The 24,140-nt window shown below is 31.5% G+C and overlaps 2 protein-coding genes across 2 annotated transcripts; one reads left to right on the top strand and one right to left on the bottom strand.

The window, feature by feature from the left end:
* Positions 1-9,049: 9,049 nt before the first annotated feature.
* LOC111917620 (uncharacterized) lies at positions 9,050-12,877 on the top strand. The gene is made up of 4 exons (XM_023913284.3): positions 9,050-10,210; positions 11,467-11,674; positions 11,833-11,962; positions 12,364-12,877. Exons 1-4 carry the CDS (start codon positions 9,297-9,299, stop codon positions 12,642-12,644), a joined length of 1,533 nt encoding a protein of 510 aa, XP_023769052.1. The 5' UTR covers positions 9,050-9,296; the 3' UTR covers positions 12,645-12,877.
* Positions 12,658-22,309, bottom strand: LOC111917595 (sugar transporter ERD6-like 7). Its single transcript, XM_052763948.1, has 18 exons — positions 22,157-22,309; positions 21,944-22,006; positions 21,765-21,854; positions 21,615-21,674; positions 21,441-21,506; positions 21,273-21,338; positions 21,105-21,180; positions 20,823-20,887; positions 20,644-20,736; positions 20,476-20,556; positions 20,294-20,378; positions 14,246-14,289; positions 14,120-14,182; positions 13,662-13,721; positions 13,450-13,503; positions 13,298-13,357; positions 13,104-13,218; positions 12,658-13,039 (listed from the first exon to the last, which is right to left on the bottom strand). The coding sequence occupies exons 1-18, from the start codon at positions 22,307-22,309 to the stop codon at positions 12,921-12,923; spliced, it is 1,413 nt and encodes a 470-aa protein (XP_052619908.1). The 3' UTR covers positions 12,658-12,920.
* Positions 22,310-24,140: the final 1,831 nt, after the last annotated feature.

Here is a 24,140-nt window from a genome sequence, read left to right as displayed (position 1 = left end):
CATGGTAGCAATGAACAAGTGCTTCATAAGGCCAAACTAGAGATATATGCCATGGTAGCAGGGATTTATTATGATTTACAAGTGGATTATGCGACACCATAGTAGGAAGAATTTGTAAAAAGCATCAGTAGCACGAATGTGGTGAATGGAATTTCGTGTGCTCAATAATGGATTTTAATCTTGCAGTATGCGTATGACAAAGAAGGTATTGTTGTTCCTGAAGATGAACCTAAGGCTGAATTTTCTCTATATCATCATTTAAAGGCGGCGGAGGATAATCCGACCGAGTTTCCACCGATTGCTCGCATTCCTGATGTTATGCTTCGAAAAGTTGATCCTACAAATCCTGTTTTGGTGGTGTATCTTACAACTATCAATCCTTCGATTGAAACTAGAGTATTGTTACCAAAAACTGCTGGTGGTCCATCAAAGAGGAACAAAGGATCTAGGAAGGAAGCTAAGGCTAGTCCTTCGAAGCCTAATACTGAGCCAGTTGAGAAAGTTTTTTCTGTCTCTCCAAAGAAAGTTACAAAGTAAGTTGAAAAGCCAGTTGCTAAGCCGATTGATGAAGAGATGTCTATTCCAGCCAAGGAAACCATGCCTCCGAAGTCTGGGGTACTTAAGAAGTTAAAGAAAATGGCTCACAGACCTCGTAATTCATCTGAATGTCATGATTCTATCTCCAAGAAGATTCATAAGCCTCAAGTTAATCAAAAGGGAGTCCTTTTTCATGAGATTCCAACCCCTGTTTCTCCAGCTTCTAAGAAGCGAAGAGCTCAAGGCATAGTGTGAAAGAATCAGAATCAGAAGAAGAAGAAGAAGATTATTGATTCTCGGGAAGAGGTGGTTCCTGAGACTGTTTTTGAAAAATCTCCTTCTCCACGACAGGATGATAATATGGTCTTTCCATCACCTTTGAGGGGCTCTCCAATCAAGTCAAATATCGAGGAGACTAGAGGTCCTAGTGGCTCTGTGAATACATCTAATGTGGACACAACCACTAATCAAGGTGATCCTTTGAAAGTATCTACTCCTGAGAAGACTAATGTCACACCACCTGAAGTTTCGCATACCGAATCAGTTTCTGGGGAGGTTCGGACTTCAGACATCACTACGAACATATCTAATATGGACGCAAATGTCAACATGGGTGATGGAGTTATCGACCAACGAAGCCCAAGGCAATTCTACCGTGATAATTTCATCTTCCTTAGAAACATCTACCATTTCAATCAATACTTATCTAACACCATTCGATTCTACCATTTCTATCACATTGCCACAATCTACAAATTATCCAACATTTGATAACACCCTCAATCAACAAATCACTTCTTTATTTTCCTTACAATCCACAGAAGGTCATAAATCTATTCCAGAGGATGACACTACAGAAGATGGTGAGTTTATGGGATCTTTTGTAGAAATCCAGTTTGATCTAGAGGAGAAAAATATTCCTGAGCACATTTTAATGTTTGGCAAACAATTCAAGACTCTCAAAAGGAAGCTTAACTCTTTATTACAGCTTCAAGCTGATGAAGGGGGGTCGAAATTATGTGTTTGGAATTAAAGTAGATGTAATACTCAAGGATCAAGAGCTTCGTCTGAGAAATGAATTGTATCAAATAGACAGGATGAATGAGTCACGTGTAAAGGCTTAATCTTCATCTTTCAATCATGAGCTTAAGGAGTTGAAACCTATGGCAAAAGAAAGGCATATTTTTTTTGTTCAAGATGTCAAGAAAGTTAGAGAAGATGTCAACCTGAAAATTAAGGAACTGAGGGTTGATATGGCAAAGGAAGTTGCAGCTATTTCTCACGTATTATTCTATCCATACCAAAGTGGATATAATCGTTGATGTTGTTATGAATGTAGTCAAGTGGTATCATTCGTTAATTCCAAAGGTTGATAAGAAGGTTAAACTTGATGTTCAGAGTTTTGGAAAAATTAAAGAGTTGTTGAATAATCTTAAGGAATTAGTTTCGAAGACTGGTTCCTCATCATCTTCGTTGCTTACTCTAGAATCTTTGTCTTAAAATTTTATGGCTTTAGAGTCGACACTCAAGGCTGAATTAGATCCTCTTGCGAAGCTAATTAATTTGATGCCGAGAGATGCCCCACCTGTTCCCATAGGGGTGCAAGGGGGAGAAGGAATAAGTGTTGGCATGAGCATGGGTTCGAAGGCCAGTATGGGAGGAAGTGGTTCTTCAAAAGGTGACGATGATGCAAAAGTAGTTGTGAAATTCATCTCTACTCAAATTCACACTTCGTTGCCAAAGACTTCATCTACAATTACTTCAACAACAACAACAACAACAAGACCATTGACAAAAGGGGTTGTGATTGGTTCTGGTGTTGGAGGTTCAAGTTCATCGAAGCCACCTCCATCAATAGAGGAAATGAAAAACAAAGGGAAAGGTATCTCTACAGAACCCACTAACGAAGAAAAGAAAGTTGTTGTTGAAAAAGAAATGGAGAAGCAAAGGCAGATTCAAAGCATTCTTCGACAAAGAGCAAATGACCCTCTTGGTCTTGAAAAGGGTGATCCTTCAAAGCATTTTTGTTATGAATAAATTGAAGCTCAAGTTTTAACTGGTGAAATGCATGACTTTGAGAAAATTCCCAAGAAGAGTTATGCCACAGAAAATTCTGATTTCAATCAATTATATATTCTAATCAACAAGATGATTTTCATGGTTGAACAATATCAAATTGCTGATAAATTCGAAGATAAAGAAGAATATAAAAGAATGAAGATTCGTTTCCATGCAGTTCTCGGAAAAATCGAAGAGGAGATCTGGTCATTGGTCAAGATAATTCGAGTTCTCAACATTTCCAAAGACATTTTGTTCGAGGGTGTAGTGTTGCAAAATTATCGATATCATGTTTTCAGAGAAAATAATGTAGCATTTGAATTTTCAGTGGCTGACTTTCCTTTGATGAATGTTCATGATTTGATTTCTGTTACAAGAATTTTTAAAGGAATCAGTGTTTCAAAGCTTCAGTTAACAAGCAAAGAAGATTTATTAATCGGATCTGCTCACATCAAAATTTTATAGACAATTACTATGAATATCTTGCTTTAACTGATGTCGAATTAGCCTTGGATATTGCTAAACAAATCATTGTGCTTCAATCGATGTTGAAAAGTCAAGCTAGTTTGAAAAGCTATGAAGATGGGGAGATTTGTTTGAAGCCTTTGGGGATTGTGTTTGTTGGAAAGAATAAGAAGGGGAAGATAACGAAGTTTGTATTTCAAGCATGTGATGTTGAAAGATATACCACACCTCATTACACAAACCTTATTGTTCGAATGAATTGTTGTACAAAGAACAATGAAGGTGACAAAGCTGAAATTCGCAAGGTGGTTAACTGGTATGCAAAAATTCGTAGGGTGATACATCAAACGGCTCAGATGCTGATGACTTAGATTCATCACTTCTCACAAAGGGGGAGAATGTTGAGGTCGAAAGATGTTGTGAGGTGTCGAAGTCTGTCTAGGTCATTCTTAGTGTCGAAGTGTGTTTGTATGTTTCTTTATTATAAGGGCATTTTATATTGAAGCTTATGAGTTTTAGTCCCTTGTATTTTTTGTACACTTTCCTTATCCCTATATATGGGATGAATACTAGAGTTAGAGAGCAGCTTTTGCATTCAACTTGTACTCTCTGATATTTCTTTGTATTTCCAGAAAGCATATTCGAGCCAACCAGATTATATTTAGATCCTATGTTCTTAATTCTTTCTTAATTATGATCTCGTATTAGATACTCGATTAAATCATAAGTACAAATGAAAAGGGTCAGAAAATTAAGCCTAAACATCAAACTATCTTCTGTTGTAGCATGAATCCTACTTAAACACTCTTTACCATTAAACTTATTGCCAATATATTGTCCTTTCCGTTCTTCCAGAATTTGATTCCCTTTATCACACAAGGGCAATTCATTGAAGTCTTGTCCCCCAATGGGCAACCCCATCATATCATGCATTATCTCTTTTGTTATCTCAATCATAGAGTTTTGTAAGACAAGTCTTCTACTATCTGGATCATAAACATCTAAAAGATAGTAGCTTAGTTGTCCCGAATAACTTGTTATATTCACTTGCAAAATTGATCCAAAACCCATTCTTAAGATTGCTTGTTTTTGTTACGGTGACATCCCCTTAACAGCTGCAGTGATGTTATCACATTTCATTCTTGTTGGAAGGTTTCTTAAACTAGGTGGATACTCCTTACTTGTTTTTCTAACCTTATCTTCTTTTTCATCTTTCACAGATTCTTTAATCCCCTTATTCTTTACATTTGTTTACAATTGGAACTTTCTCATATTTTCTCTTGACCTTATCTCTCTTTCCACGAGAAGTACATTTAAAGATGTAGGAGTTTGCTTTTCTGGTACTGATTTCTCAAAAAAAAATCATCCTTGTTTCTTGGTTCACGTGTTGTTGTTATTGTACTTGTCCTGCTATAATACAGATTATATATTAGAATGTCTAGTATAATAGATTCAATGCATGACTAAAACACAATATGTCAACTAATGTTTTAAAATAAAAGATATTTTTTTCTAACAGAATAAAAAGATACTACCACAGCATGAACATGCTATACACATAGTTTTATTCTAACATAATTAAAACATACTACCATAAAATGAACAACCTATATACAAATGTTTAATTCTACCAGAATATCATACATCTCACTTTGATACATAAACCACATTCATATACATAGTTGCATTCTACCAGAATAAAAAGATAATACCATAAAATAAACATCCTATATACAAACGTATAATTCTACCAGAATATCATACACGTCACTTTGATAGATAAGCCACTAACCATAGAAATACTAACATTCATATACATAGTTGTCTTCTACCAGAATAAAAAGACACCACCATAAAATGAATATGCTATATACAACCTTTAATTCTACCAAAATATCATACATGTCACTATGATACATAAGCCACTAACCATAGAAATACTCACATTCATATACATAGTTGCATTCTACAAGAATAAAAAGATACTACCATAAAATGAACATGCTATATACAACCTTTATAACAGAATATCATACATGTCACTATGATTAATAAGCCTTTAACCTTTGAAATACTCACATTCATATACATAGTTGCATTCTACCAACATATCCTACATATAAAGTATATCATTTTGAAAGAATTTTAAATGTTTCACTTTAATTCATTAATCATATACACATTTTGATTCCAACAAAATTTTAAAACATTACACCCTGATACATAAATCCTTATTCATAGAAAGTTTCATTATAATCGAAACCCATACATCTACAAAAGTTATTCTAACAGAATAATACACATATCATTCTGAAACATAAATCAATAGTTATATAAGTTGTAATTCTACTCAAATCTCATACATATATAGACTTCATTCTAACAGAATCTCAAACATAACACTTTTACATGCATCAAACATTCTAGCAGAACAAAATCCATAATTAATTGATTCTATCAGATTATTAGTTTTTTTTTTTTGTAAATATCACAGCAAAAAAATCGTTATAATCAAACCCTTCATTTCGAAAGTTAACTTTCTTAAGAAATTAAACCAAAATCATACCTTTTGGTCGCAAAACACAAATCATACACACATAAATTAGTCTAACTATATTTATTAGAGTATAATACATATTTAAACTCAATAAACATCCACTTTAATAAAAAAAAATTCATACCCTTAGGTTTCGAACATAAATCATCATCGTCATTATCAAGATTCAACATCGTCTCTACTGTGTTCTTGAACTTGGACTTGAATGAAGTCGATCTTGTACTCCGTATTCTTCAAGAATACAATTGACAGAAAACCCCAATGCCTTCCCCGTATGCTAGGGTTTATTGTCGATATTTATATGAAATACTTCACATAATCTTCCGATTTTGAAGATTGAATATACAAAATCAAAAATATGTTTTAATCTCCGATACAAATGGGTTTTCGATTATGATTGTTTGCGAGATATTTGTGACGAGTGATTCAGTTACAAAAGGAATGAACGTTTCCTATTATAATGACGATGGTAATGTACGAGACTACCCTTCGATGCCCAGTCATTTAATGAAATCCTATTAATTTGTTTTTTTAACACAAATGATTGGTTTAGAATCATTTACACAAGTACATTACCATCAGTCGTTATATATATATATATATATATATATATATATATATATATATATATATATATATATATATATAGAGAGAGAGAGAGAGAGAGAGAGAGGGTGAGAGAGAGAGATAGAGAGAGAAATAGAGAGAGTTAAGTTCAATTGAGAAAACAAAAAAGGTTGAGAATGGGAGAATTATTCCCAGCCACTCATTTATTTTTGACGCATACGCATCCGTCCTACCAGCGGAAATTGAAAAGGAATACACATGTGTTTTCCAACAAAACATGTTTCTTTAAACTATGTTAATCATTATCTTAATATATACAAAAACATAGTTTTTTTTTTCATTTTTTTAATTTTCAAAAAATTATTATTATTGAAAAATGATTTTAAATATACCAAAATTCGTGGTTTTTTATTCTCTATAAATAAACATCCATATTGATATAGTTTTAAGATAAAATAAAAAATTTATTGTTTTTATATTTTCAGCTATCGTTATTCATAAGTGAATAAAAATGCATCAATTTTTTGCTACAGTACATTCGTTATTCACTTAGGAATAAAAATATATAATTAATTTTTTTTACAGTTTAAGTATCATTTATATACTACTTATTCATATATTAATAACAAATTAACGGTAACAAAAATCTGATAAATGTTTTATTTATATATGAATATAAAATATGACGACAACTAATACACATTTTATTCATATATAAATAAAATATATGACAAAAGATGATGTAAAAAATATATTTTAAGTAAGAAAACTTTATTACATGTCATATTCATATATAAACGATACTTAAGCTATAAAAAAAATAAACATACGTTTTATTCATACGTGAATAACGAATGTATTGTAATAAAAATCTAATACATTTTTATTCACTTATTAATAACGAGGGCTAAAACTCAAAAAAAAAAAAATTTATCTTAAAATTATATCAATATGGATGTCTATTTATATAAAATAAAAAATTATGAATTTTGATATATTTAAAATAATTTTTTGATAAAAATGGTTTTCTAAAAATAAAATTAACAAAAAAATATATATTTTTGTATATATTAAAGTAATGATTAGAATAGTTTAAGGAAACATGTTTGGTTAGAATTTAGAAAACACATGTTTATCGTTATTCATTTTCGCCGGTACGTCTAAGTGTCTTTTGCGGCATAATAAATGTGTGGCTGAGTTTTTTTTCTCAATTGAACTCTCATCTCTCTCTCTCTCTCTCTCTCTCTCTCTCTCTCTATATATATATATATATATATATATATATATATATATATATATATATATATATATATATATATATATATATATATATATATATATATATATATATATATATATGTTCAGGTTCATTTGAGACAAGGCTAATTTTGTGAGACCGTGAGACCAAATCAAAAAATACTTTTAAAATGCAAAATAAAAGAAAAAATCCGAAAATTCTTTTTTTAATTATTATTTTCGTCACTTTAATTACCTAAAAAAATAAAATAAAAAAATTATCATTTTTTTTGAAAAATACGTGAAATATTATAATAGAATATTGTACTGTAAATATTATTGTAATGTGATTTTTATTTATTTATTTTTTATTTTTTTGGTAATTTTTTTATTTTTGGAAAATATAAATTCTGAAAATAATATTTGGAAAAAAAATTTCGAAAATTTTCAATTATTTTACATTTTAAAAATATTTTTTTTATATATTTCAAATGACTGGCTAGAATATATATATATATATATATATATATATATATATATATATATATATATATATATATATATATATATATATATATATATATATAGGAATGAGTTCTATGGAAAACAAATAACTAGGACAACATCTACCGGAACCACTAATCAAATGACACGTGTCCATTTCTTTCTTCACAAGTAATGTATTGTGGAAGTTATTGTAGAAGTGATGTGTTGTCATGTTTTCATTGGTTCAAATATGTGTTGCCCTAATCATTCATTTTCCATATAACTCTTCCCTATATATATATATATATATATATATATATATATATATATATATATATATATATATATATATATATATATATATATATATATATATATATGGGCATAGGGAATATGTGGCTGTTATGTACCTAATATTAGGTATAGAACCATTAAAAACTACATAATTTTAACGAAATACAATCAAATCCCTCTACCATCTTTTTTGTATTCTCTATTAGACTAGATGATAGACTTTGTACATACTTTTATATAGTTTTAAATTTTTTATTTTGCAACACAAAGCATGTATAAGAATACATTATCGACTACATATAAATCTTCATATTCAAATTTAAAATAGAAAACTATAGTGAAAGATTGATATTATTCATTAAAAACCCAATAAACGTCTTCTCATAATACATAAAAAAGAACAATGCAAATATACATATGGTTGGTGTCAAAGAAATTTATGAAGCCTACTAGAGGTCTAATATAAAAAACACATTCGAAATACATAGATGTAGGGGAAGAATTATGAAATTGGAAATAATATGAGTTCAAAATCAATAGGAAGAAACTAACAATGAAAAAAAATTGTGTTTTTTTAATCAAAATGAAGTCAATTTTAATGGTTCTATACCTAATTTTACATACATGACAGCCACATATTCATTTTTCCCTCTCTCTCTCTCTCTCTCTCTCTCTCTCTCTCTCTCTATATATATATATATATATATATATATATATATATATATATATATATATATATATATATATATATATATATATTGAGTTTTCTCAATTTTCCAAATAAAAAAAACAAAAAGAAAAAGTTGACAGAGGACCTCTTAATTATTGCCAAATGTCACCAAGCTTGTTTCCGAGAAGACTCTCCCTTCATTAAAACCTTTTCTGCGCCTCTCTCACTACTAATAACAAACCTACAAACAAACAAACATCAAACCGAACTAAATTTCCCAATTCCTTAAACAACTCATTCCACTCTTAGATACCCACAAAAATCACTTCTTCAACTATTGATTATCATCAAAGATTTCAGTTTTTCAATCAAGAACTGAAAGGAGGAATCAGAGCCCTCAAGTAGGGTGAAGTTTCCTCTTGAAAAATGCTTAGTATCTTCAACAAAAACCTCCGGCGACTCTGCTCAAAGTTCCGGTGGCCGGTGCGCCGCCGTTCAAAACCGAAAGTCATTATCAAAAGGTTCGGGAAATCTAATTCCAGAACTCAAGATATATCAAACACAAATGGGTCAGCCACAATTCATCCAAATAATCATTTGGGGAAATCAGAAACCCCAATCCGAATCGCAACTTTTAATGCCGCTTTGTTCTCCATGGCACCAGCAGTTCCAGAGTTGACTGAAAAAGCTTCAAGCTTTGACTATGGCGAAGACGAACAAGATTACAGTAGTAGGGTACCATCAAATTGCTCTGTTTCTTACACCAATTCAAGATCAAAATCAATGATTGATCGTCCCAAAAGTATATTAAAGCAATCACCATTGCATTCAAGCAGCTCCATGAGCAGTTCAGAAACTGTATCAAAACAGCAGAAATTCGCAAAATCAAAGCTAAGAGTTTCAATCAATTTACCCGACAACGAGATCTCACTGAAGCGAAGTGGGCAGTTAAGCTTCGCCATAGACGAAACGGAAGAAGGCCCGAGTTCAAAAACTATTAATTCGAAGGGTATAAGTAGGATTTTAAAAGGGAAAGGTGTTTTAAGATCACAAAACAGTTTTTCTTCAAAAGAATCTGAAAATCAAAGAGGGAAAGGTTATAGGTCAACGAAAACTGTTCTTGAAGTTTTGAAAGAATTGGATGCAGATATATTAGCTTTACAGGATGTTAAAGCAGAAGAAGAGAAAGATATGAAGCCATTATCGGATTTGGCTGCTGCTTTGGGCATGAATTATGTTTTTGCCGAGAGTTGGGCACCGGAATACGGCAACGCGGTTTTATCAAAATGGCCGATTAAACGATCCAAAGTTCAAAAGATTTTTGATGATTCCGATTTCAGGTTCAAAATTACTTTTATACCCTTATTTTATAAATATTTCTTTCTTATGAACGAACATTAGTTATATAATTATGACAACTTAATATCGTATTATCACTCTCGACACATTAATGCAAAGTTGCAAACATCAGAGATTCTTGTGTGATTATTACTTGTTTTCTTGTTTGCATTAATGTTGTTTTAACTAAATGATCTTGTGGATTTCTATAATTACTTGTCTTTAAAATAAAAACGACGATATAAATACTTTTGGGTTTAATCATGTCTTCAATTGATGGGGCCATTACTTAATGTAACCTTTTTTCGAAGAAGCAAAGGGGATTAGAATTCCGTAAGGAAAAGGGCATATAGTACAAAAGAATAGTAATTGTGAAAAGCTATAAATGGACCAAATAGTACTTCAAGATATAGCAAAAGATATTAAAAGGGATATTTTCGACCTATTTTACGTGAAAATAGATAGATCTGTATACGATTAGAAAAAAATTCGTTAGAAAGAAATATATTGAATGGTCTAGAAGCTATAAAAGTATATTAAAGCGTTTTTAACTTTCTAAATTATTTTATTCAAAAGAAATGTACCATTCTTTTAATAATTATATTCGTAGCCATGTTTAATGTATTATTTATTCATGAAAATTAATAAATAAAAAAATGTAGACATTTCGAATATTCAATCCAAATCAACCCATTTTTGTCCATACCATTTTGTCTGTCTGCACTCTTTTCAATTTATTTTGGCTCAATCAAAATTGAAGTTTTCACATATAAAATATCGATTTCATTTACTTAAATATGAAAAATGAGATTGGAGAGGGTTCTTACTTCTTAACATATGGAACGGGGGTGGGGTTACAAATATTAGACACCAATCTTTATTTCTACTGAAAAATTCATAAAATCCAGATAACAAGTTGAAGATTAGTGCTGTTTGGTATATCATGTTTGGGAACAGCTGTATGCTATTAAAAAGTTCAACAACTACTAAAAGTAATCTTAAAGATTATTTTGTGGGATGTGATTGCAAATTTTCACCGCTTGATTGCTACTAAAAGCCCATACTTCAATTATAATTTGTACACATCAAGGGTTCCAATCCTTTTCCATTTATATATACATGTCATTAAATTTTCTGCAAATAATTATATATATGGTGATTTTGCATTAGGTGGTCCATGTTTTTCTTTGTGTGGTTGGATGGTGGATAGATAAATGAAAGAAACATAATAAGTTAACGGTTGTTGAAATGGATGTAGGAACGTATTAAAGGCAACAATTGATGTTCCACAAACTGGAGAAGTTGATTTCCACTGTACACTTCTTGATCATCTTGACGAAAAATGGCGTATGAAGCAGATAAATGCCATTATTGAATCTAATGAGAGACCACATATTTTAGCCGGAGGTATCAACTCTCTTGATGAAACTGATTACTCACCCGAAAGATGGACAGACATTGTAAAGGTACATAAAAAAAAAATCCAATCTTTTTATTCTAAATATCACGAAACCACATGAATATTGTTACGAGTCTCACACTAGCTACACACACAGTGTCGAGAGAAAATCGAGGCTTAATTAACATTCTAACTTGTGTGTGTGTGTGTGTTTTTTTTTCCCAGTATTATGAAGAAATGGGAAAACCGACACCAAAAGTTGAAGTGATGAAGTACTTGAAGAACAAACAATACACCGACGCTAAGGACTTTGCAGGAGAATATGAATCGGTAGTCATCATCGCGAAAGGCCAAAGTACAAATCCTTAACTATCATAACACAACTTTTTGGTCAAAAACGTGCAATATTTATTGCAAATAGTGATTCATCATACATAACTTTTAATACCAAAAGGACTATTCCAATTATATTTATTTTTTCTAACTTGTATACCCCTTATATTTTTTTCACTTTCTACAAATTTCTCTTACATCTTTTTTGTTACAAAAACTTTATAAATAATTTGTCAATTGTGTATATTTTTTCTAACTTGTATACCCCTTATATTGCAATAAATACGTCAATTTTGTTTTTTTATTTAATATGTTATTTATGTTTTAATTTATTAAAAAGTATTTAATTTTTTAATATGTCAATTTGTTTCTATTTAGAAATTAATTTGAAAGTTTGTAACCTTTTTTAATGATTTAATGCAGATGTACAAGGCACGTGTAAGTATGGTACAAGGGTAGATTACATATTGGTGTCACCCGACTCTCCATATAAATTTGTTCCGGGTTCATATATGGTTTTATCATCAAAAGGTACTTCTGACCATCATATAGTCAAAGTCGATGTAACAAAGGTAGAGGTGCCACCTCCACAACAATACGTTAGATCAAGGCATCATCGACATTCTAAACAAAAAGTTGTGAAAATAACAAATTCTAATTCATCAAAAGGTGTATGGAAGATGCAAACGTTAGATAGATCATAGATATATAGATAAATTAATATTGAGATAGTTACTATATTACTATTATATACATATATTTGTTCTTCTTTCTTTTTGAGTTGAAATACGCTTTGGTATGTGATTTACACTTTTACAGGAGAGTAACTTGTCCATGTAAAAATTTGATGCATTTGTGTAGTTTGATTACGTATTGTGAACTGTGAGCGACTTTTGATATATTATATGATATGATAAAAGATTTATTCTCAAGTCAATGTAATGTAAAATAGCAAAAACTTGTAATGAGTGACATTTGTGTCAGTAGCCATTAATGGCAGCTTGTATCTGTTCCAAAGTTTTTCCTTTTGTTTCGGGTACCGTTTTCATCACAAACAGAATAGAACATACGTTTACTGCTGCATACAGAAGAAAGGTACCTGAAAAAAATAAAAAACAATGTTGTCAATGATATGACATGACATTTAGGTATCAAGGGCTTACCATAAGAACTCCACTTGGAGAGAAAATTAAAAGTGTAGGAAACGGCCCATGCACCAGCCCAGTTTACAAGCGTGACCAGCCCACCAGCAGCGCCTTTGATGTCAATAGAGAAAATCTAGATATATGCAAAACATTCATCTGATTAATTAACGGATAAGAATATTGAAAAGTGATTATTGTGATGATTAATATACCTCAGACATTATAACCCATGGAACTGCTCCCATTCCTATTGAAAACCCTGCTATATACAACTGAGTTGGAAAAAATAAAGATTTTAGAACAAAAATATATACAGTAAATGTTTGTAGTTTCAGTTTTGCAAGTGCTATGATGGAATATTTACCAGAATGCCCGTCACAGCTAGTGCAGGTGCTACTCCCAAAGCTATTTGATAAGTCTAGTGCACAAGAAGATTGTTAGATTAGATGATTAAATCCTACATTTACTTAAATTGCCTGATTAGTAGCCTTTACAGCATATATAACATGAAATAAAAAAAGAAAATTTTGATTTTTCAAGAGAAGATAATGTAAAGGTTTAGTGTGTGATGATTACCTTGAAGTAGAATGAAGCTGCTGTTGATATACAGCCCAAAGTCATCCCCACCAAAGAAACCTTGACATATACATTACATGTTATTAAAAATGGTACTATATATATCGATTTTTGGTTACCTAGCTATAGGTTGAATCGGGTATTATTTTGTCGGGTCAAATGTGTAATATACTAATATTAGAAAGATTGAGCTAAAGGGAAACAAGCAAAATGAGTAAAAAATCAGCCATAATATATTTAGCTGCATATAACCTTTACTGTAATTATAATATACTTTTATATAATAACAACATTTAACACATTAGTTACCTATAAATGTGGTGTTGGTATAGAATATATATATATATATATATATATATATATATATATATATATATATATATATATATATATATATATATATATATATATATATATATATATATATATATATATATATATATATATATTGAACTTACCAGTAAGAGTGGCTTTCTACCAAGTTTGTCTACAAGGAGTGCATTAAGGGTGGTAACCACAACCTGGAAGAAGAGGACATTGTAAGTAATAAAATATCATCAAACAAGAAGAATTTCTAGATTTACCTGAAGAACAGCGTAGATTATTGTACCAGTATCAGCAGGAAATCCTGAAAATCATACAACAAACTACAAATCAGGTTACTCAATGTATTACAATAATCGATTTGATGGTGTTGCTTACACCTAGGTGAACAAATGGGCCTAGGCCCATGAAAGGCCTAAAAAACTTGGTTTTCAAGGCCTGATGGGTCCTCTTGATATGTTCCATATTTTTACATAAAAGGCTCAGTTACAAATTCATGACCAGTTTAGGTCCAGTTGTAGGACTAGTTGAGGCATGACTAGTCCAGGCCCAGTTACAAATTCATGAATCATGAAATTTATTAATCTTCAATTATTTCCTGAAATGTTTTTTGTTATTATTGTTTAGCAACCCAAAATGATGCAGAGAAGAATAATTGAGCTAAGGGTGAAGAAGTTCCCAACATTTAGCAATATGATGCAAATATGGGGAATCAATGGTGAAATGATTCTGGAAGTTAACAAAGAAAAAGATGGGAGCATGTAGAGAACGCAAAGAATGGAAAGAAGAAAGAGATATATTTTCATACATGCTTTAGTGCTATTACAACCATAAAAAATCTTCAGAAAATAAAAATGGTATTTGGTAAAAAGAGGTTAGATCATAGTCATGTTACACAGCACATTTTACTTAGTGAGAATCAAGACAGTGGCCCCAGAAAAAACAAACTCGAATGAGGAGATTTTCGTATTTACGATGCTGATTTGTTTGCATTACAACCACAAAAATTACAAGTTCATACACAATAATACATGTACAGTTTTTTGGTTATTCGGCGGGGAAGAAAGCGGAAATAAATCAACGTACAACTTTACTAAGGTGTTGTTTGTTTTTTGGAAAAAACCTCTTCAGACCTCTTATTGCTGTGCGGCGTAGCACACGCGCAACACTTTTCATCTCGCAGTTGTTTGTTTTTTAGAAGTCTTCAGAGTCAAAAACCTCTGCGCGTGCTCTGTTTGGCGCAGCACTTGTACTGCCTCTTCCAACCTCTTCCAGCCTCTTCTTTTTTTTTTTTTCTTGCTGAATTTTTTCTTATATGTTGTTGAAAATTTATTTCACTTTTTATTTTTCATTTTTTTTGTTTATTCTTGTTGATTTTTTTTTTTTCGTTTTTTTATATTGAATAATGACAATTTTTGATGAAATATCATTATTTTTTTACTAAATATCTTTATTTTTTTTGTTGAAATATCATTATTTTTTACTGAATTATCATTAATTTTTGTCGAAATGTTATACATTATAAAAAAAATCGTATTTAAAAACTATTTTTGATTTATAAAATTAGTTTATTTTAATTTTTTAATATCTGTAGCAATAAGCAGATGTTAAAAAAAACAAACACGCTTCTTATTACAGTCTGCAGCCGTTTGGTCCACCTCTTCTACTGCAGAGGGTTGCAGAGGTGGTCCGCAGACTTCATGAATTTTTGCTTCAGAAAATCAAACAGCACCTAAAAGAGTGCAAGAAGTACGAACACTTGCTGAACAATGTGAAATCTATAGAAAAAATAGTGGTTTCTCTCTCCTTAAAAAACTCTGTAATTAATAAAAAACACAGTTCCTCTTCTAAAAAAACCTATTGAAGATTCTATTGGTGTAATGGAGAGAAAAACAGGATCGATTTGAAAATTATGAGGTTTATGTACAAACGATATCCTTTTAACGTGTTATGCAATCCTTGTTTCTCAAGATGGCAAACGCGATCAACAAGGAACCATCTAAGTTATAAATCGTTGTTAAGTGAAAAAGCGAGAACATTTTTTATTGAACATGTGTCATAGATGTAGAAAAAGATTTAACACTCTTTATGTAACACTGTTCTTTGTAGTTGATGACATTATGAGAGGTGTAATATATTTATAAGTTAGTAAGGGGTTAAAACATGTATTTTGCTAGAGTATATGAATAGATGAATTTAAAATATAGGTTAACTTATAATTATAAAGAAGAATGATGTATAACCCTTCATTTATGACTTAATAAGTAAACATATAATCATTTTTAGGTGACCTCATCTAAACGAAAGTTGTAGTTGACTCAAATACGAACGTGTGGATATAAAGACAATCAAAATCTGAGTTGGTATGAAGAAGTTATGGTCATCTGAAGTTAAGAAGTAAGTACGTTGCTGAAATGAGAAAGAAACAGGGTAGAAACGGGCAATGTGTATGCATCAAAGTCCCATAATCATCTCCAAACTCGTTTTAATGAAGTATATTGCCTTTATGGACATTTTTAAGTGAGACACGGGTTGTGTCTATGGAGACACGTGCCATGTCTCGAGTTCAAATCCCTAGGGGATTGTTTAAAATATCAACTTGGTTAGTGGTCCTCATTTCTCACACACACATGCATATCCAGAGCTAACTAAGGGTTTTTTTAAGAGCTAAAACCTTGTAGAAAAAGTTTGATGCAAACGAACTTCAAGAAAACAAGAATTAAACTTCATCTCTTAGATTAGAGGTAAGGTTCACATTCTTACTAAGCTTGGTTGTAGTTTTCAAGGTAGAAATTGATGGGTGATGTAACCCTTGATCGTACATGCCTCCATGGAAATAAAAACTCGATGATGATGTTGTAATGAGCTTACTAATAATAACTTCAAGTATTATAAATGAAATGCATGATTAAATTCTTGAGATGAAGAAGATAGATAAAAACCGTAGTTTGGTGAAATGACGAACAAAGTGAAATTAATCTCGTGTCTTGATGATTTAAGACATATGACAAGATATTCATGGATCATATTTAGTTTTAATCATGAAATCAGCTCCATAAACATGGTGGAGGTATTTGTTTAAGTTTATGCATTAACTAGTTGTACCTTAGGCTATGATGCTTAAGTGAGGTTATTTCATAGCTTCTACGGTGAAAACAAATATGGGCCTCAAGAACTAGAGTTTCAAGCATATATATCTTAAGGTGAGGAATCTCATACACCTCCAATGAAGGATAAATCTTATGCTAGCATGATATGCGAAAATACTCAAATTATATGAGCCGAGAATGGTTGAAAAGCAGTGACTGAGTATAGCAGAACAGTTCTAGCTGAATTTAACTCTGACATAGCTATTTATAACAGAAAAGCAATGATTGAGTATGGTTGCATAGTTATAGTCAACTATAACTAACATAAGCTATTTATAGTAGAAAAGCAATGATTAAGTATAGTTGAATATAACTGATATAACTAATAATAGCTTAAAGGTTATAACTAACATAGTTGAATATTTGATGTTGAAACTAAAGAGTGGAATATAACCTTGTTTAAATATTGTATATTATTATTGTATATTGTTATGTTTATGTTGATTAGATTACTCACTAAGCTTGTAAAGTTTAACCTATATTATGTTCTTTTTCTAATCACAATCAAGCTTTGGCAACTTTTAGAGATAATGCAAAGTTAGAATTGTTAAAAGTGGCCAAGACTAGGTTTGTGTCTTATTACCTTTTTGTTGCAAAGATTAATGATATGTAGGGATGCTCTTGCTACAACCATCTTCCTTAATAGGAAGATGTAAACTAAGAGAACCAAATTATTGATTATTAAAACCATTAGGAGTGAAATTTTTTTGGAGGATGTTGAAAGTATTCTAGTTATAACAAAACCTATTGTCTTGTTGATCAAGAAGAAGAACGGGTGTTGTGAGGGCAATTCACAGCATTCCACATGAAAAAAATGGCTTCACTTTAATGCAGCAACTCAAATAGATGAAGTGACCATGGAGGAAATCAATTGGTGGACAAGTTATGGTTGAGAAACTCCAAAACTAGATGAAATCAAATAAAATAAAAATAATAAAAAAAATAAAAAAAATAAAAAAAAAACTATCACAACTACTAACAATTCTTTAATCGAAAAAAATTGGAGCACTTACTCATATTCACAGTGTGAAGAGATTTCGTTTGAATTGTAAAAGAGCTTACAAATTGGTATCCATTCATTCATACATTTGTCTTCTATCATGATTTTTTGAAAATTATCAAGATATGGGAAAATTTAGATAGAGATGATGTTGATGCGGAATGGAAAAGGAAGTAGAGGACTAAGTAATTTAATATTTTAACTGTACTGTTTTTGTTTAAAACTAATGTAATATAGGTTTTGTTATAGCTAGAATACTTTTAACATCTTCTTAAAATTCTTCACTCCTAATGGTTTGAACAACCAACAAGCTAGTTCTCGTAGTGTTTTCATCCCCTTGTTTTACTCGATCCCACTAAGAATAAGGACAATGGTTGTAGCAAGAGTCTCTCTATAATCCATTAACATTTTCAATAAAGTGCAATCAGACACAAACATAGTCTTGGCCACTTTTAAAATCTCTTAACTTTGAATTATTTGTAAACATTGCCAAGGCTTGACTGTGATTAAAAAAATAACTAACAAACACTTTCCCTCTCCTATACATATTTATCAACCATAAAACTCATTTGCAAGGTTTTTAGTTTCATGGTATGGACACAACAAGGAGATGAAATATATATATATATTTAAAAAAATAGAGATTTTGAGATTTAACCTCAGCCATATATTTCTTATTTGCCGCTCTAACGCTCCAGCGTACCGGCAACAACGAGGTATGTCTAATAATAAATGATTATATGCCAGAGAAGTATAATCATATATAATTATACATGTTTATACGTATATGTCGAATCATAGATTATTATACATATATGTGTATTCACAAATTAAGTAATCATATATGATTTAACAATTGGTGGCAAAAGAGGTGGTGGTGGCAGAGATAGCGGTGGTATAATTGTCGAAAGTGGCAGGGGTGGGGCTGACTGGTTGCAAAGGTGGTGGTAGTGGTGGTTGTGGTGGCGGTTATGGTGGTGGGGAAGGTGGCAGAGGTCAAAGGAACGGACGGCGCTACATAATCATTTATGATTATAACTCACCTGCCGTGCCGGTACAACGGAGGGTTAGAACGGCATATGTGAATTATATGGCTGAGGTTGAATCTCAATATCTCCATTATATATATATATATATATATATATATATATATATATATATATATATATATATATATATATATATATATATATATATATATATATATCCCTTCAGCATTTTTGCAACTTGTTGAATTGTTTGGTCCTACCAATTCAATAACTCCAAAAATTTGCTACTATTCATGTTTTATCTAAACCAAAAAAACCTCTACGTAGATAAACATAGATCCACGACTATTCACAACAACAATGACTAATCAATGGATTGTGCTTGACGTTTGGCCACCCATCATATACAATGGAAACACCTACTGAATAATGTATATCTTTATGAGTGTCAAATCTTTTTTCTTTATCTTGACTGATTCTTTCAAAACTTTTCACTTTTTTTTTTTCGCTTGATAGGGGTTTATAACCTAGATGGTTCTTTGTTGAGTGCGTTTACCATCTCAAGAAACTAAGGATTGTGCAACACGCTAAAATGGATACCGCGTGCATATAGACCTCTCATAACTTTCAAATCGACCACGTTTCTCATCCTTACACCAAAAGAGTCTTCAAGTACGTTTTTTTAGAAGAGGAACTCTAGTTTTCTACCAATTACAAAGATTTTTAAAAGGCGAGAAACACCTTTTTTTTTTTTAGTTTCACTTTTTTCAACAATCGTTCATACTTCTCGCATCTTTTAATAAAGCATACTTCTCACAATCTTTTACAAAATTGGTACACCTTTTTATTTCTGCTTTCTTCCCCACCGAATTACCAAATAATGTTCATGTATTCTTGTGTATGAACTTGTAATTTTTCTTCCCTTTTTCTTTCATTATAAACACTAGCCACTTTTGGGTATTAATTTTGAATTACATCATACATATATAGCTCCTTAAATGAGGATTTTTTCAGCACCAAACAACATGTCTACTTGTAAGCAGATGATGACACCTTGCCCTCTAACATTCCTAGTGCCCCTTACATAGTGATGTTCGCATCACATCCATGTATATTTTTTTTAAAAGAACTTAGTTAAATTCGGGTTGAGCACATAGATATTGTAAGTACCTGAAGAAGCGAAAATACTGCTTGCATAAAAACAAATTCCGTTTATTCCTCCAAATTGTTGAGAGATCATCAGCCCAACTCCTATCTTCTCATTAGAAGTGGATAAAACAAGGTTAGCATTAAACCTTTTCATGTTACATGAGTGTCATCTAAAAGATCTAGTAACAATATAAAAAACTTACAATAACAGAACTCAAGTATCTGCTCTGAAACAAATCAATTAGTCTGGCTTTTGGGAGCCTTTCCAGTGTTTCTATATATTCCTGTGAAATATTGCAACATCTTGTTAACTGATACCCCTCTCAATTTTCATAATTTTGTGAAAAAAAGAAAAGGTTTGAAATGCAAACCCTGATTTCAGCTGCCTCCTCAGATACATCAATTTCCTCCCCACGAAGTTTCCTTAGTGCAGCATCAAATTCCCTTTGTTTTCCTATCTTAGCCTGAATGCAATATGCATATCAACATTTCTTAAATCTTCACCTATATAATTATAATACTTTGTGTTTTTTTTTCACTTAAACCTTACCAGCCATCTAGGAGATTCTGGTATAATAAAGAGGCCCAATAGTAAAACACCACATGGAATCAATCCTGCAACCAAATCACTGTGATTCACATTTCATCACCTGTTAGTAAGGTTTAGGTGGATGATGTTGCTTTTTGTTCCTTTTTCGCCCTTTGTTTTAAAAGGATGTGATATTCTTTAGCTCTTGTAGACATAACTATATTAATTCTTATGTATTAAATTCATTGGTGGAAAAATCTTGATTGAAAGAAAGAAAGGAAGTACATAATGATGTCCAGAAACCTGCCAAAGCCATGGTTCGCCAATGTAGGATTGTTCCTACTACAAAGGAAACTGACACTCCAGTAACGATTAAGAGCTGCAAAGTAATCAGAAACACTTAAAATAATTAAATTTTGCATGATGAATTATAAAAAGTTAAATACTAAAATGGGATTTTGCATTGACAACCTGATTTGCTGCTGTTAACAAGCCTCGTAATTGTTTGGGTGCTATTTCAGCTATGAATACAGGTACCTTACAACATTAAAGATTTAAAGATGTTCATTATCTTATGCAAACAAATATTTATAATTAGTCATATAAGTTTAATAATTTCAGACAGAGTGATGTACCTACCACATAGGAAAAGACTCCCATTCCAAATCCATTTGCTAGTCTTCCAATATCCAGAGGCATAGGGCCCTTTCCATCATAATAATAATAATAATAATAATAATAATAATAATAAATTATTTGGTCATATTCTGTTTTAAAGATTTAATGACTTCTTTGAGTAAAAATGGTGACTACCTGAGCAAAATAAATGGCTAGCCACCCTCCTATGCAGAAAGCACTTGATATTCTCAATGCCTGTTCAATAGTTGATTAGAAGATTTAATTTTTTGATTTTGTAAAAAAGATGGAAAGGTAATTTAAATGAGAATGCTAACTTATAATTACCCCTTTGCGACCGAATAAATCAGCCATGGGCCCACTTGCAATGGCACCGATCATTGCCCCAAATGTCAATATTGACCCAAATAAAGAATACTACAAAGAAAACAAAAACAAATAATTAAGCACTTTATATTTCAAAAAGATTATAAGGCACACTGGGGATAAATGTTGCAAAAACTCACCTGTGCCATTGTTAGATTTAGATCTCTCCTGATGCCAGCCTCTGTAGGGGATGAATAACCAACCTGAAGAGTAAATGTCAATCAAATCATGATTGGCACCAACAAGATTTTCACATGTGAAACTTGTGAGATATTGATATGAAATCCAACATGGTTTTAGATTTCTAAGTTTGGAGAAGATAAATTAAACAACTAACCGAATTTAGCACTTACACCTGTTCCAAATGCATAGGAACCACACACTGCAACAAATGTGCTGAGGTAAACCATGAAATTGTTCTCCTTTCTTTCATCTTGAGATACAAGTGGAGCTCTAAACCCATCTTGACCTCTGTCTCTTCTCTCTATATCTTTTTTATTAGCCATGATTATTTGTACCTCTTTCGCTACAAATAGTATCTGTAAAGTTCCAATGAGTATTATGTCTCGTGAGAGACAGAGAGAGAGTCAAAAAGTAAAGGGTAGGCTTGCCTTCCTGATTAGGGTCTTTCAATGTCTGCAATCATGTGGTTAAACCGACTTTTGGCTAACTAAATTGGCTATGGTAATGATTCAATACTCAATGGAGATCCGTTCAATTAACTGAGAAATCTTCGTATCTCAAACAATTTGAATTCTAAACGTATGAACAAAAGAGAGATCGGAATAAAGCCAATCAAAAACTGCTTGTTTTGCATGCTGTATGTGCTAGGCGGTTAAGTGGCTAAGTGCTAACCCGATTATTGACGATTGAAATTACCTAATGTAGCTAGCTACCAGCTATTACGCAGAGATTTGTTCAACTCCTTTGAACTTCCAAATCTTCATATCTTAAATTTCGCATTATAGACGCATGATTGCATGAATAACAGAGACATCATAATAAACCTAATGTTCAACGACTGTTTGTTTTACAATATTATATCATATGATTCGACTCGTAAGTCATAAACATGAAACTAAGCACATTGGGAAGGATTTACGGCACATGTTCTTCCGATTTGGACGTACCTGCGTTTGCCTCCGGCGAGATTTGAACCGAAATCCTTAAGGGCCGTAGCTACTTCCTTTCGCAGCTATTATGTTGAAATTGGAACTGCATGTAATGGTGAGTTTGAAGTTGGCAGAAATTATCGGATCAATGGATCGTAGATCCGAGTGTTACGAGTGTATGTTGGAAGAGTTTACATAGGACATGGTAGTAACACCAGAAGAATCGGAGGAAGACGATTCGTCCCTACATGTTTGTCCAAAATTGTCCCTGTGCTTTGGCCAGAATTACACATTTGGTCCCTAACTGAATTTCTATAAATTTCAGGGACGAAGATATGGGTTTATTGGTTGGGTTGCTGAAGATCAATGTCTGATTGTGCAAGAACTATCATCCCTGGTTTGCTAAAGTTAATAATCAAGCTTCAAGATATAATATAGGAAGTTAAAGATGTTACTAGCTGGTGTTCAAATTGGGTTTTGTTTGTGGCGATTCTAGTTTACAAACTATAATTTCTAAAGTCAGTGTACTCAACTTTGTGGTTATTTTGGTAGCAATGTATTTCTAAAATATTTATATAGAATGAAATTATAATTTAAGTTTAATCATGTTTGTGTTTGCAACTTTGCATGTATTGACTGTGTGTGTGATGTCAATAAAATCAAATGATATATTCATTGTATTGGCATGGTTTGTTGTGTGTTTGTTTAATGGCGATCAAAGTATGATGTAAATATATTGGCACGGTCAGGCTTATTGGCTCTTTCTATAATTATTAAGTGCTTAATTAATAGGAAACAAAGGATTACTAAAAGCTTAATTAATAGGAAACAAAGTACCAAAAATCAAGTTTTAGGTGCAGCAATTCATTCCATCATGACATAAACAAAGTACCATATGATTGTACCTTAACATCATATCCTAATACATAAGGTTGTTACCAAAACATCATATCCCAAAAAGCATGGTAAGAAAAAAGTTTAAAAAGCAATGACATTGGCAACAAAAACTAGACAACACTATTCAAAGAACATTCTTTCCGGCCCAAATTAACTACCTTCATTTACTTGCTTGGACAATAGGGTTGGATTTCACTGATCTATTTAAATATAATACTTATTTTAATTTTCTATTTAATTTGTATCAATATTTTATTATTGACATTGGAAATTCCCAATGTTATTTAAACAATTTATTTGTATTTGTAGTTGATTTTTGGGCAAATTG

This window comes from Lactuca sativa, chromosome 5 (genome assembly GCF_002870075.4).
Source record: "Lactuca sativa cultivar Salinas chromosome 5, Lsat_Salinas_v11, whole genome shotgun sequence".
Taxonomy (NCBI): Eukaryota; Viridiplantae; Streptophyta; class Magnoliopsida; order Asterales; family Asteraceae; genus Lactuca; species Lactuca sativa.
Note: the sequence above shows the minus strand (reverse complement) of the source record. Positions and strands in the feature narration are given on the sequence as shown.